The 14,762-nt window shown below is 39.1% G+C and overlaps 1 protein-coding gene across 1 annotated transcript; it reads right to left on the bottom strand.

Moving 5' to 3' along the window:
* Positions 1–7,663: 7,663 nt before the first annotated feature.
* Positions 7,664–8,752, bottom strand: LOC142968497 (C-C chemokine receptor type 6-like). The gene has a single exon (XM_076108384.1). The coding sequence runs from the start codon at positions 8,750–8,752 to the stop codon at positions 7,664–7,666; it is 1,089 nt and encodes a 362-aa protein (XP_075964499.1).
* Between the last annotated feature and the right edge of the window lie 6,010 nt (positions 8,753–14,762).

The raw sequence follows: 14,762 nt of genomic DNA, 5'->3' as shown, positions 1-14,762 counted from the left end.
CAGTTTGGCCACTGTGAGATTAGCTTCAAAGCCCGGCGTCCTCCTGTGGGGCTTGATGGCTGTGTCCTACTGCTTTAAAGGGGCTCTATACAGAATTCAGAGCATATTTACTACCTGACTGAGGCCTGGTTCACAATACTACGTTTCCATTTATAAACGCATGTGTTTTGCCAGTGGTGTATAAAGTACCCAAAAGCCATACTTGAGTAAAAGTAAAGATACCTTACTGGAAAATTACTCCAGTAAAAGTAAAAGTCACCTATTAGAATACTACTTGAGTAAAAGTCTTAAAGTATCTGATATTTATTGTACTTAAGTATCAAAAGTAATTTTCTGATATTAAATGTACTTAAGTATTGAAAGTAAAAGTACAAGTAAATGCTGTTAATAAAAAAGCAAATGGTCAGAATTTTGAGAATTATGAAGTTTATTCTTTTAAGTGCTGTGGCCACCATGACCAAGGACATGGAGCTGTGTTGAACATAATTGTGTTGGCTGTGATCCATCCAGGAGCAACAATGTTCAACATAATATATTGTACAAAAGTATACTTTTGCATCTACTATGAACTTATCATCATAATTCTCCGAAAAGCAATATGACACTATGAAGGAGTTGTAACAGTGCGTTTATAAATATGCTCATTCCGACTAGAGGATGTAGAGGGCAAATGCATAATGTTGTGTTCAGCAAAAAATATCCACTTGATGCATCAGGTCAGTGTTGTGCGAAAGGACACCTGCCTTGTAAACTCATATGGGCCTGATTTGAACACAACAGGCAAAGGTTTTGCTCAAGCTGAATCTGCAATTGGGCGACTGCTACCATCATAACTCCATCTGATCATCCACAAAATGACTCAAATATCAAAACATGATCAATACTAAAGCAGCACCGAAAGTAACAACCCAGTCATTACTTGAGACTGAAAAATGTCCTGTTCATCTTCAAAAGAAGTTGGTTTTCAAAATTGCGAGAATCCTGCGATGCTAAATAGCCTTTCACAGGCCGCTGAGGCAGGTAGAGGTGTGTTCAGCTTCACACACAGCTTGCGCACAGCTGGGAAGGATTTCCCTAATGCTAACACTAATGCTAACCCTAATGCTGCGCTCTCGCGGCTCCTGTCAATCCTATGGTGTGGTGGCTAACGTTAAGTTAGCTAACGTTAGCCAACTAGTGCTGCACAACTGTCAACACTTCCTCAGCTCACTAACTCGCTAGCGATCCACGGGTGTTGGTCTTCGTCACCACCGTCGTTTGTTGCGGGAGTAGCAGGTGCTTCCATTTCTGCTTCCGTCATGAAATCAGTCATGTAGAGTGGAATTCTACTCATGTAGTCTCGCTAGCTATAGCATATAGCATCCTGGGCATCACTGGGAATCAAAACACCGCGGCTTTGAGAGCACTTGTTTGTAATTGCGCATTAACGTGATTAACCAATGATTTAACTTGCAAGCTAGGACCACTGATTCACCAAACCTGCTTGCTTGCAGTCTGTGTTCCACCACAGTCCCCGACGTTGGTCTCATGATTCATTTTTTTTCTAAAGATAGATTTGATTTTGTAGCGAGTAACGAAGGTTTCAGGGGAAATGTATCGGAGTAAAAGTATCAGTTTTCTTTGCAAAATGTAGTGAAGTAAAAGTAAAAGTCAACAGAAATATAAATAGTAAAGTAAAGTACAGATATCCAAAAAAACGACTTAAGTACAGTAACGAAGTATTTCTACTTCGTGACCCTTTCCCGGAAGATCACAAACAACAACAGCCTTGATTACCGAATGACTACCAGGTCAATTTAACATGGACAACTGAGTACAGGTGTTGCTGACCTTGTTGTCTTTACTAGTAGCTGTTGTCCAGTTAAATTATCTATTTTTGCGGAGGAAGCAGCTGTTATTGGAGCGATTAGCGAGTGGTGTGTCCAGCGGGGGTTATCAGACCTACAGAGCGGCCGTCTGAAGTCACGGTTAGCGGCTTTGACGAGAACGGACACAAAACGGAGGACTTTACTTTTCTTATTAATGCTTATTTCATTCTGTACAACTATTGTGAAGTCCGCAGACAAAATGTAAAGGAACAAAACAGTAATTGCTCTCCAGAACGACAGAGACTTCAGCCACCAGCAGAGCTACGAGTGAGAACAGACCACAACGAAACTGAGGAAACTAGTGAGAGACGTGTTGACCACATTCATGGACCCATAATCTAGTAAACCTTTACGTGTAAGTGTTGATTTTAAAGTGATCTACCTAAATATTCTATTTTAATTCATATTGGAACACCTAACATGGCCTTTGGGACAACAAGAAAAGAGATGGTGCAGGAACGTCGAAACATGGCACTTAAAATACTCGAAGCATCAGGTGTGTGACAGCTTTTCTTCATATTTATTTATATTGTACTACTAAAGATCTAAAATGTTACTTTATTTCTAAATTAGTTTTTGACATCGAAAACAACTGTGCCATGTGTTCTGCCACAAAGCCACCCACTCCAGGACCTGCTATCACTGAATGGGTAAGGTGTTGTTGTAGTTAATTGTATTTGTGCATTTGTTAATGGATCTGAGTTTTTGTTTTGGCATTTTTGTAGATTTAATTGAGAATGGACAGTAGAGGGCTGACAGGAAATGAGGGTAGAGAGAGAATGGGAATGTTGTGTAGCAAAGGTCGCCATTCAAAGTCATATCAGTGATATTGCGGTTTACTCCTCTAACACTAGGGCACCTCTTGTTTTAATCTTGGTGATGCAAACAAGATGGTGTACTTTCTTTTGAGTTTCCAGGAATATGTGTGCAATTTCAAATGAACTAAATACATTGGACAAAGAGGCTTCATTGTCCATCACAGTCTCAAGGAACACTTGCTATCATCTGCACCAAGCCACTCTGATATGTCCATACTCTGCCTTGCTCTTTTCCTTGCATTTGCACCATGGCAGCTGGCAAATTCAGATTAAATAGGACCTGTCCTATTGTTGATTGTCAATCAATCAAAATAACATTGTACAAGCTGTGACCATGACAGTTACAATGTCCCATTTGATTAAATGATGAAAACAATTTCAAATTTAAATAAGGTTTGCTTTTGGGGTGAATTCCTGTTTGAAGTCTGTCTTTCTAAAACTAATGCTACATCCATACTACTCCGTTTCAGCACGTGACCATTAACGTACAGTGGGCATGCGCATGCGCATGACGGTGTAAACAGGAAGTGGATTGCTTGCTTAGTTAAACAAAATACGACAGAGTAATAAAGTAGTCTTTAATAATGAAAGGTTGTATTTGATACTTAAGATCTTCCTCTATAAACTCAAACAGACAGTTCGTGGAAAGGTTTAGAAGTTTTATTTTTCAGACATAGTTACAGCGCTGCGGCTCTCTCACTCTCGCTCTCTCTCTCTCACATCAACTTTACTTTAAAATCAACACTTACACGTAAACGTTTACTAGATTATGGGTCCATAAATGTGGGCAACACACGTCTCTCACTCGTTTCCTCGGTGTTGTTGTCTGTTTGTCACTCCTAGCTCTGAATAGCATTTATTGCGCCTGTGGTGTAGCTCCGCCATTGGGGTATTCCTTCATGAGATACGGCATCAGGGGATAAGCTGGGTCACCCAGCAGAAAAACAGGGACAGCATCTTCGCCCTCTATCAATTCTTTAGGGCATGGGGGAATTGCTCCATCTTTTAGGGCACAACTCTAGCTCTGAACATCATGTAACATGTCCGAGTAGCTAGCTTCTAAGCTAATTTTAACATTACCGCCAATGGGGAAATGCTAACTGCGATTAGCATTAGCGAATATAATATATCTTCGTACATCTTTTCATGCTTAATACAGACATACTTACAGACTAAGGTCTCTCAATGCTACCAAATGGAAGAAGTAAAACAAAGCAGCGTGTCTTCTCATTAGAATCTAAAAACAAGGAGGCACTAAATGTTGTTGTAACGCATAGCTCTGAATAGCATTTACGGCTAACTGGCATGGCCGCATAATAGGGCTGATGACGCCGCTGGTCACGGCGCTCGCTAATCGCCCCAATAACAGCTGCTTCCTCCACAGAAATGCAGACTTTTACTGCACATGCTAGCAGCAACGCTTGAAATTAGTTATCCATGTTGAAATTAATTACTGGTCGCCCTCTGGCTGTTTGTTTTCTTCCGGGGTCACGTGATAGTGAGTGTGACGAATCAGGCACAACTATAACCAATAACCAAGTCACATTATTAATGTACATAGTGAGGGTCCTCATAAACAAGAATCCAGTTAAATATTGACATAACCTCTTAAGGATTCATTTTTATAAAATGTCAAATATAGGGAAATTATGAATATCAAAATGTCATTTGAGCTGAATTTACATCAAATTTTCTCAAAAGCTGTACAGTAATATCTCATGAAATTATTCATGTACATAGTGAGGGTCCTCACAATCAAGTGAAATATTGACATAACCTCTTAAGGATTAATTTTATTAAAATATAAAATATAGGGAAATTATGAATATCAAAATGTCATTTGAGCTGACTTTGCCTTTCATTTTCTCAAAAATTGTACAGTAAAATGACATTACATTTGACATGGAGATATATGGGGTCATCATGAACAGAACTCTAACGGAAATTTTAGCTAACCAATGAAGGAAATGGTTTTTTTAGAGATCAAAGATTATTATTAGGTAATATTATAATTTTCGAACCCTTTTTCAATTAAAGATTACATAGCAGTGTAATTTCAGATTTTATTATTGTTGGATTTCACTTAATGTACAAAATGACTTTGTTTTTGACTTGTTATATCAAATTGGGCAAATTATTGATGAAATATAGGTCTATTTCCGGGCTTTTTGGGCTATCCAAGCACCCGTACCGTAGCACCACGAATAGACGAGCATTACATTTCAAGTGCCGGCTGACGTGACCGAGGTTCCGCGGATGACGGACCACTTGACCGCAGTACATCAATCCCCCCCCCCCCCCCCCCCCCCCCCACTATAAGAGCGCTGTGCTTTGAAGCACATTTCACATTGTCACCAAATCGTGGAATAACAATTTCCGTGTCTGTCATGAAATGTCAGTGGACCTAAAAATACTTTTTCGAACAGGTAATCAATGACGTTCATGCTGTTGTTGATGTGCACTGTATTATACTCTATTAGGACCTCTATTACATATGTATCTGTGCTCCGTGCCTCAGAGGGAAATCCCCTGTTGTTCCACTTTAACAGCTTATGCTCGCAAATCTCTGAAGCTTTTACCCCCTTGACTCTGGAAATCTGTGGTGGCATTTGTCACTTTTGACGTATATTGTAAACCAACCACAGGAAGTGACCTTCATGGGTACAGGAAGATACATTTTCTGACTTGCCCCATAAAGAAGACATTGACAGATTGCAGAAAAGTTGATCAGCATTGAGTTAAGTGTGTTTCACATGCTATTTAATGGCACATCATCTATTTTACAGCGTTATTCATGTGATGATTAAAAGAGAATATTAATAGTGTAAAATTAAGTTGTATCTGTCTTGAGAAAGAGGCATGACCGGTCCTACTCCTTTGTTCGGGTTAACCTGATATTCTTACCGTAACACTAACCAATCTCACTCTTCATGCCTTCCACCTCTTTTGCTCTCCACACAGATCTTCAACCTTCAGCCAAAGCCTGCTCCAACCCGATTGGTCAATACTACGCTGACTACAAACAGAAACAAGAGCGCTTCTGATCCCCAGATCCTGTCCCGATGCCCACAGATTCTGCATAGGCAAAGGGACAAGATGTTGGTATCGTTATCTGTTCATCAATATTATTGTTTATTATTTCAAATGCAGATTGACTGTTAAAGAAAATACACTTTTTAAGGGATTTAATAAGGATTTAATAAGGAAATAGGACAGAAGCAAACAATCTGATATGCAAAATATAGAAAACTTAATAACAAAATAGGATGCCTATGGTTCTAGAAAATGTGTAGAGAAGAACTATTATGTTCTCATCCTTTTCTTTTCTTAAATGACCGGACTTGCTCAAAATCATACACAGGAATACAATAAAACAAGATGTTGTTATGTGACATGAATAATAAGATATCCAAATGTGTCACAATCATACTGTACATCAGTGCTTCCAGTTATATTTTTAAAGGTAGAACCAAAAGCAGCCCTCGTGAGTTGGTTTCCACGCACTGAACATCCAAGTCAACAAGTCCTGTGACAGTGTCCCATAGTTTATGGTTCTGTGTCATACTCATGTATGTTGTAGGGTTTATGCCGTAGACGGTGTTGTGTAAATAAAAAACATCTCAGACCGTCTTATTTCATCTTTTTCATATTAATCACAGATAATTCAACTTTTTGTCCGGCTGGTATAACAAGCAGCAGTGAAGAAGGCAATACGCCAAAAAAAGACTCACAACTTCTTCAAAATGGGTTTTGAGTGAGATTTTAAGTATAATACATCATTAACAAATATATCTAGATGTTTGTGATGATTTGTTCAAAATCAAGGGATGAATTAATCATTTGGGATTAATAAATTCTATTTATTTTTCTGTAACAGTAAAGATCAATCAGAGATTTCGGAATTGAAATCAAATGCGAGTGGATCAAAACTTGCCAGCTAACAGATATGAAGAGAATAATGTCATCAACAACATGTACATTTCAGTTCAATTATCTAACTAAAAACATCAACGACAATTGTAGTTGACATGTAATTTCATGTGCCTCAATACGTGAGAGACGATATGAAATCATAGTGAAATGTTATGTCCATCTGAGTATTTGGAAACAAGGATATTGACATAGAATGTATCTTTTTACCTCAACAATCGGCAGATATTCTTCCCATGTTAATGCCCTAATAATAAAACCATGTAAAAACATTGTATAGACGTTTCTCACAGCAGACATTTTGACATTTGACATTTTGACTTGACTTGTCCCATTTAGGTGTGCCTTGTCCAGGACCCACAATTATGGTATTGTGGATATTTAACTGGGACTGTTACATAGAATGGAGCCACTGTGTTATTGGTTACACCTGTGCTGTTCCTGCTTAACAAGTCTGTACACTGTTGGCTACGTTAGCTGCTAACCGCCGGCTGCACATGGAAGAAGTTTGCCTTCTTGGCTTTCTGCTAGAAAGGGTTCATTTTTTACCGAAAACATGATCTTTTCCTAAACTTAACCAAGTAGGTTGGTTGCCTAAACCTGCTCAGTGCCACCATGTTGAGAGCTGCGTGGAGGCAATACCTCTGCTCTAAATATCGCATTGACAACCTGTAATTGCTTAGTATCTATTTAAGTATTTAACCATATATTTTGCTGAACTTCACTTTATCATGTGTGTTGATGTTCCATTTTAGATCATATAAATTACATTCATATTGAAAGTGACATGCTAATTAGTGCCTTTTAAAACAGTTTGGAGAAAAAGACCTCAACAATATTATTGTATGTTATATTGAAGGTAACTTGCTAATGTTTGCTGAGAGTTCAGTAGATTTCAAATACCCTACATGTTTTATTCAAGCACATTTTGCACAGATGCGTTCACCTCTACTTATGTACAGCTAAAGCAAAGTAACAGCTTGTTGGGAAAGATGAGAGGCTGCTCGATGCTAATGAGCATTGCTAACGGCTTGTACCGCTTCAGTGTCATGCACTGAATGACATGTTGTTGGAGCCATCTGAAGACATGCGGCCTGAGATGCAAATATCGGATGTCATGCGTGACGAGCGAGCGGTGTAGATGTACTTTTTGCTAAAGCACCACAAGTCCAACATTATTTGCTGGAAGTGGCTCCTGAACTTCACCCCGATAAAGGCATAGAGGACGGGATTGAGACAGCAGTGGAAGTACGCTATGCTCCTGGAGACGGCCAGCACTTGGAGTTTGATCTTCTCTGCCTCACAACTCCTCTCCTTGAAAAGAGACAGAGTGTGGTTCAGCAGAGTGACATTGTAGGGGAGGTTGCACACGATGAAAACCACGACAACTGCCATAATCACGCGGACGGCCTTGTGCCTCTGGCTGCTCTTGGCTCTCAGCAAGGTGCACACGATGCTGGAGTAACAGAACACCATCACCAGCAGAGGCAGCAGGAAGCCAATGGACATTTGAAGGCTGGGAACCACCAACTTCATTAGCTTGGCGGTTTCTGTCTTGCTGAAAGACAGCTGACACATGACATTGGCGGTCTGCGCCCCCAGACTGTGCTCTTCAAAGCGCTCGGTGTAGAGGAGTGTGGGCAGAGTTAAAGCCACTGCGAACACCCAAATGGCTGAGCAGATAAGGCGGCTGTAGAGCAGAGTGCGTGAGCGTGCACCGAAGGATCTTCTGGCCTGGACTATAGCAACGTAGCGGTCACCACTAATGCACGCCAGCAGGAGCATGCCACTGTAGAGGTTGATACTGTAGGCTGACCTCAGTATCTTGCAGACCACAGAGCCCATTAACCAGCTGTGCTGCTCGTTGTAGATGATAAATGGCAGGGCGACCACGAAGAGCAGGTCCGCCACGGCTACATTGTAGAGATAGACGTCGGTCATCGTCTTGGTTCTCTTGTAGAATATGTAGGTGACGATCACCAGAACGTTGCCAATCAGGCCGAAGGCACAGATGATGGAGTGGATGTACGTTTGGGTGATGACTTCCACGGGGTTGGGGTCGAGGTTGCAGAGCCCATCATCGTATGAGTCATCTTCCACTGTACTGTAATCATATTCTGGAGTCTCCGTCGACATGTTTTGGATCTGGAGGAGAAAAGATGAGCATTTCCACCAAACGGACAATAGATAGGGAATACAACAAAATGTCAAACAAAATCTGTTGTCACGTTTTAATAAGGCTTACTTTGGCAAGTGGTGGACTTCTACTAATTATATTTCCTTAAGCAGTGTACTTAAGTACAGGGCTACTTTCACTTCATACTACTTTATACTCCACAGCATTTCAAATATTGTACTCCACCACATTTATTTGAGTGCTATAGCTACTATTTAATGTACACATGAGGGTATTACATGCAATACTTACTATTTACTATTAAACTACCAGTGTATTAAGTAAAACAGTAGAAATCGGATATATATATATATATATATATATATATGTGTGTGTATATATCATTTTTTATTGTTTAAAACACAATAAAAAAAGTGTTAGAAAATTACTTTTGGCTTAGATTTGTAATAATATAACCATGAAAGGAATTTTTCTTCATAATTAGCAGTTTCACTTTTGGCAGTATTAATGCATTATGATATTGCCTGTGTACCTTTAATACAGTGGAAGGAAAGGTACTCAGATCTTTTACTTACGTGAAAAATAGCAAAACTGCAATACTGTAGAAATACTACTACAGTAAAAATACATATTAGTGTCAAAATATACTGAATGGAAAAGAATGAATTATGCAAAACGTCCCTTTTTTCAGAATCACCTATATGATATGATTGGATAATAACTATTGATGCATTAATGTGTACATCATTTTAATATTGCAGCTGATAAAACTGGGGCTGATTGTAGCTATACTTCATATACTGCTGGATACTGCCAAATATATGGTTTTACATCATGATTTATTAGTTGAGTATATTTTCTGTTAATATGCAAAATAAACTAGTAACTGAAGCTATAATTGTAAAAGTGGAGTAGAAGTAGAACGTACCACAAAATTGGACTTAAGCACAGTACTTGCACTTGCAAATGTACTTCGTTACTTGCCAGTGACATTTTCAATACAGGACTTTGACTTGTAATGAAGCATTTTTAAACTGTGGTATTTCTACTTTTACTGAAGTACAAATCTGAATACACCCTCCACTATAAAATAAAGATGTAAAGTGGTACCACTATATGACCTAGCATCCTTGTTCATTTTTAGAGCACAATGTGCACCCTGCAATGACTGGGTAACACTCACATCACATATTCACAGCTTTTATGTCTGTTTACAGGATAAAAGCCTGTGTTCTAGTTCAGCTCTTCCTCCGGCTGTCAGTGACCTAATTACATGTGAATGCATGCAAAGGTAGGCAGCAGGTGGCTGCACTTTGTGCTGCGTCTGATCTCACAGGCTGATTAGATCTGTATCAGTGTGTATGTAGGAAGGTCACTAACACGTAACGAGCTTGGTAAACACCAGCAAATCAAAAAGTGATGATCAAAGAGTTCCTCTGCTTCACACACGAACAGTAGACTTTTCTGTTTTATCTGATGAATATTAGTCCTTTAAGCAAATAGTAGCATACGAGAAACGTGTCGCGTGCTTCAACTCACTTCTTCAGAAAACCCGATGTATGGAGCAGATATGACAATGTGATGCTATCTCTCGTTTCAGCACTCTCACTTCTCACAAGTCACTAGAGTAAGATGATATTTATATGTAGTTCTGCTCGTGGTCGATGAGGAAGTTATTAGGTTTTGCTCATATCTGTCTGGGGAGAAGACAGAACGAGAGAAATATGAGCCTTTTGTTTAGAGACTTGTTTTGAGAACTCCATTCTCTGTAAATATTGCTTCCATATTTTACAGAACTGACTGACAGTTCTGTAAAAGTGTTCCGCCTGTGAAACACTATGCATTTACCACATTTAAAAAGTGATCACCTTCAGGTTTAAAAGGGATCTAAGTCAATCTTTATTGACTATAGTACTAAAGAGACGAGATGGAGTAGTGCCAGTGAAATGTTCGTGGCTGCAGGAGTCAATACTTTTCAAACTGTTTTAAGAAATCTTATGTATACATTTATTTGTCAGCTTAATGACTCTGAAAATGACATCATCCTGGTTTTAACCAACATAAGGTTAGTAGCACACGCTACCAGTTCCAGTCTGTGGAGACATTGGTACAGCTGGTCTATGTACTTTTATTGTTCTTGTATAGCATTTTATGTATTTGTCTTATATGGACCCTGAGTCTGAAATAAAGTTTGATTTATTTTTCATTGATCAGTACAGTTTTAAAATGTATCACGTTCACTACGTCAAGGCCTAATCATTAAATTACAGTTTCACTTTTAGATGCTGCTAAATTAATAATAATGTAGACACAATAAAATACATTCTTCCAGTCACCAAACTGAAAAAAAATAATCCAGCACATATTTTGGAGCGTTAAGCTCGTATTTGTGCTCATATCCTCTATTCAGAACTTGCATACCTTGCAGACCAACGGTTCTTTATCTTCTGCGTCCGATGTCGTCAAGTCAAAAGAGAGTGAAAACTGTTCCTCCCGGGTGTCACAGCTGATTGTGAATACAGAGTTCAGTGTTGGGGCTTTATGTCACGCTTCAAATATCAAAAGAAGAAGCCACTAATTCTCACAGGCTCTGCGCATCACTGATCTTCCTCTTCTTTTGATGTCACACTCACCTGCAGGGACACGCCCCCTCAGATGCACATTTGGAGGTTTCTGTTGCTTTCCACACTGTAACCAATTGCTGTTAATTTACAGCCAATTTCTAACAGTAATCAACTGTATTAATGTAATACGGTTTTGTACTGTAGTCTGCAATGCATTGTGGGCTGGCCCATTTGAAGCAACTGCACAAAGGCCCTAAACAGTATCCTAATGTTTTAAATTACAGTACACTACAGTATTTTTTGGAAATCTGCAGTTTTTCCAGAGGAGGACTGACTTCAGAGGACATGTGCTACACATCAACAAGACGTCCTGCTTCATCTGCATCAATCCAGTTGTGTCTCTACAAATTAGACGGTAATTAAAAACAATATTATTTTCCTCTCAGTATGTTATTCATACAGGTAACGTAGCATTACCGAAAATAAGGTTTGAAATCAAACTGATGCTCTGCAAGCTGTTTAGCTAGCCAGTCTATGATTCTAAAATGTCACTTATCAATGAGGTTGAGATTTGAATAGCTCAAACATTTGTATTCACATGCATTTTAGAGTCACCGTTTAATCAAATGCTAACCGTTTAATTTCTTAAGACTGGTAGCAGTTGTTGCTAGCTAGCTAGCTGATAGCCTTTTGTCCCTTGTTAATAGCTTCAAATAGCTTTCTAAGTCGTTTATTGCTTATGTTGCATAATTTACATGATAATGCAGATGTCTGTTGCCCACAGAAAAATAAAGTTGTAATGTTAATTGCATTGCAGATTGATATTTTAGATATTCTAAGCTGTTAAATTGAGTTATTGTATTATCAATGTTGCCAGTATACAGTAAACACTGAGAATTTAAAGTAATATAACTCCTTAATCAGAATGTTACTTCAAATAATCACTGAAAAATACTGCATTTTTACTGTAATAGACTGAAATATTTCAACAGTATGACTACTGTAGAATTACAGTATGTTCCTGGCGTCTCTGCTGCCAGCATTTTACTGTAAATTGAAAAAAATACAGAAACACACTGTATTATAATTTTACAGTAATAGGCTGTTAAGTATTTCACGGTATGAATACTGTAGAATTACAGTACATTGCTGGCGTCTCTGCTGCCAGTATTATACTGTAGATTGAAAAAATACAGAAATATACTGTATTCTACTTTTACAGTACTATGCTGTTATGCCATTTCACGGTATGAGTACTGTAGAATAACAGTAAAGAGCTGGCGTCTCTGCTGCCAGCACTTTACTGTTATTTAACAGAGAAATTTGTTACAGTGCAGGCAACGCTTTGATTTACTGCAACATTGCTGGATTCACCCCAGTTGCTCACAGTCTCGACAACCACCCACTCGAAGTTGACGCTTCATAAGGAAATGATTTGTTTTCGTGAGCAACTATGCCATCCAAATGTTGTCAAATTGATGAGAGCAGGTCTCTCTTTAAAGATACAGAGAAGTTCTTTCATATCCTCAATGAAATACTGAATAAGCACAGGATGAAAGGTTGCTGCCCTCAATCACTCTCGCTTTGTTGAACACACGCAGACCTCCCACACACACTCTCTTTCTTCTCTCATGCCCTCTAATCTCAGCTGGTTTGAATTCTTTATCCAAAACGGTTTTGTTTCCAGTTTACATCTTAGGTTAAAAACAAAAAATGTATTCTATTTTCTAATTTACTGTTATTTTTATGTTGATTTCAAATCTCTTTTTTTGCCTGTGCATACTGTTTTTAACTTTTCTTTTTCGGGTTTCCTGCTTGTTTTTGTAATTTGTAAGCTTTACGTATTTATTATATCATCGTAAACTCCGATTTAGCCGTTATGAATCCTTAACAGAACTGTCGGTTCTGATCTTTTTGGAGCATTTACTTGTTCTGTGTCAGGATGATTGTCTGAAAAGAAGTACGTGTGCACTACATTGTAATAATAGACGCTGCAGTTGCTTTTCCTCAACATGACCAGCAGACAGAGCTGTTGTCACGTCAGTAGATTGTAGATAATTAGTGAACTTTGAGTCTGACCCACATGTTGGATAAAGTACATCATAACTACCTTTGACTTTTTAACATTTAAGGTTTATGTGGACAAACTGCTAGATCTGATGTGTTATTGTCAAGTAATGGAGGGTCCAACCATCCATCCTGGACTTTTATTTCTGGAACCAATCATCTTCTGGGCCTTAAAAAGTGCTCTCTTAAAGTTATATGCATTAAAAGCTTATAGAACTTTATGTTCAAATTGAGATAAACCTAACTATCATAAAACATTACTGACATCTTTGAATTCCATGTTGGGGAACTTGTACCGCTCCCTTAAATTCAGAGCCAAACACGTACATCCACCCATACAGAAATATAAAGCATTCTAATTACAGAGAGTATAGAGAACGTAATTAAAGGGCAAATGGAGGTTTGCATTAAGGTGAGACTAAATTGGATAGGTAGAGACATCCAAGAGCCTGCTGTATCATGCAAGAAGCTGCTGGTGAAATGTTTGCTTTCAAAATAAAAGCTTTTTGGTGTTAACTCCTGTGTGAGATAATACAGCCCAGTATCATGGAAGGTCATAAAATAGTCACAAAAGGCAATCTATTGGTTTCGTGTACACGAATTGTCCATTTATATTCATGTCACTCAGCACCAAAACAATACCAATGGAAAGTGGACACACAAATTCAATTTGCAAAAAGATCGCTTATGCTGGGCGGGAGGTGGATGGGTCCAACAAACATAGGACTTTCAACTAGCAGACCGGTGTTTGACACCACGTTGTGGTTTTATGGTAGTTGTTCATGAGGTCGAAGGAACTGCCCAAGGAGCTCAGAGACAGAATTGTGGCAAGGCACAGATCTGGCCAAGGTTGCAAATGAATTTCTGCAGCACTCAAGGTTCCTAAGAGCACAGTGGCCTCCAATAATCCTTAAATGGAAGAAGTTTGGGACGACCAGAACTCTTCCTAGACCTGGCCGTCCAGCCAAACTGAGCAATCGTGGAAGAAGAGCCTTGGTGAGAGAGGTAAAGAAGAACCCAAAGATCACTGTGGCTGAGCTCCAGAGATGCAGTAGGGAGATGGGAGAAAGTTCCACAAAGTCAACTATCACTGCAGCCCTCCACCAGTCGGGGCTTTATGGCAGAGTGGCCCGACGGAAGCTTCTCCTCAGTGCAAGACATATGAAAGCCCGCATAGAGTTTGCCAAAAAACACATGAAGGACTCCCAGACTATGAGAAATAAGATTCTCTGGTCTGATGAGACCAAGATTGAACTTTTTGGCGTTAATTCTAAGCGGTATGTGTGGAGAAAACCAGGCACTGCTCATCACCTACCCAATACAATCCCAACAGTGAAACATGGTGGTGGCAGCATCATGCTATGGGGGTGTTTTTCAG

The sequence above is a fragment of the Anarhichas minor genome, unplaced genomic scaffold (genome assembly GCF_050575085.1).
Source record: "Anarhichas minor isolate MPS153535 unplaced genomic scaffold, ASM5057508v1 ptg000040l, whole genome shotgun sequence".
Lineage (NCBI taxonomy): Eukaryota > Metazoa > Chordata > Actinopteri > Perciformes > Anarhichadidae > Anarhichas > Anarhichas minor.
This window is presented reverse-complemented; position numbering and strand designations above follow the sequence as displayed.

Bases quoted from the DNA above. Each gene is read 5' to 3' on its own strand.
- LOC142968497 (XM_076108384.1), bottom strand. From the start codon at position 8,752: ATGTCGACGGAGACTCCAGAATATGATTACAGTACAGTGGAAGATGAC.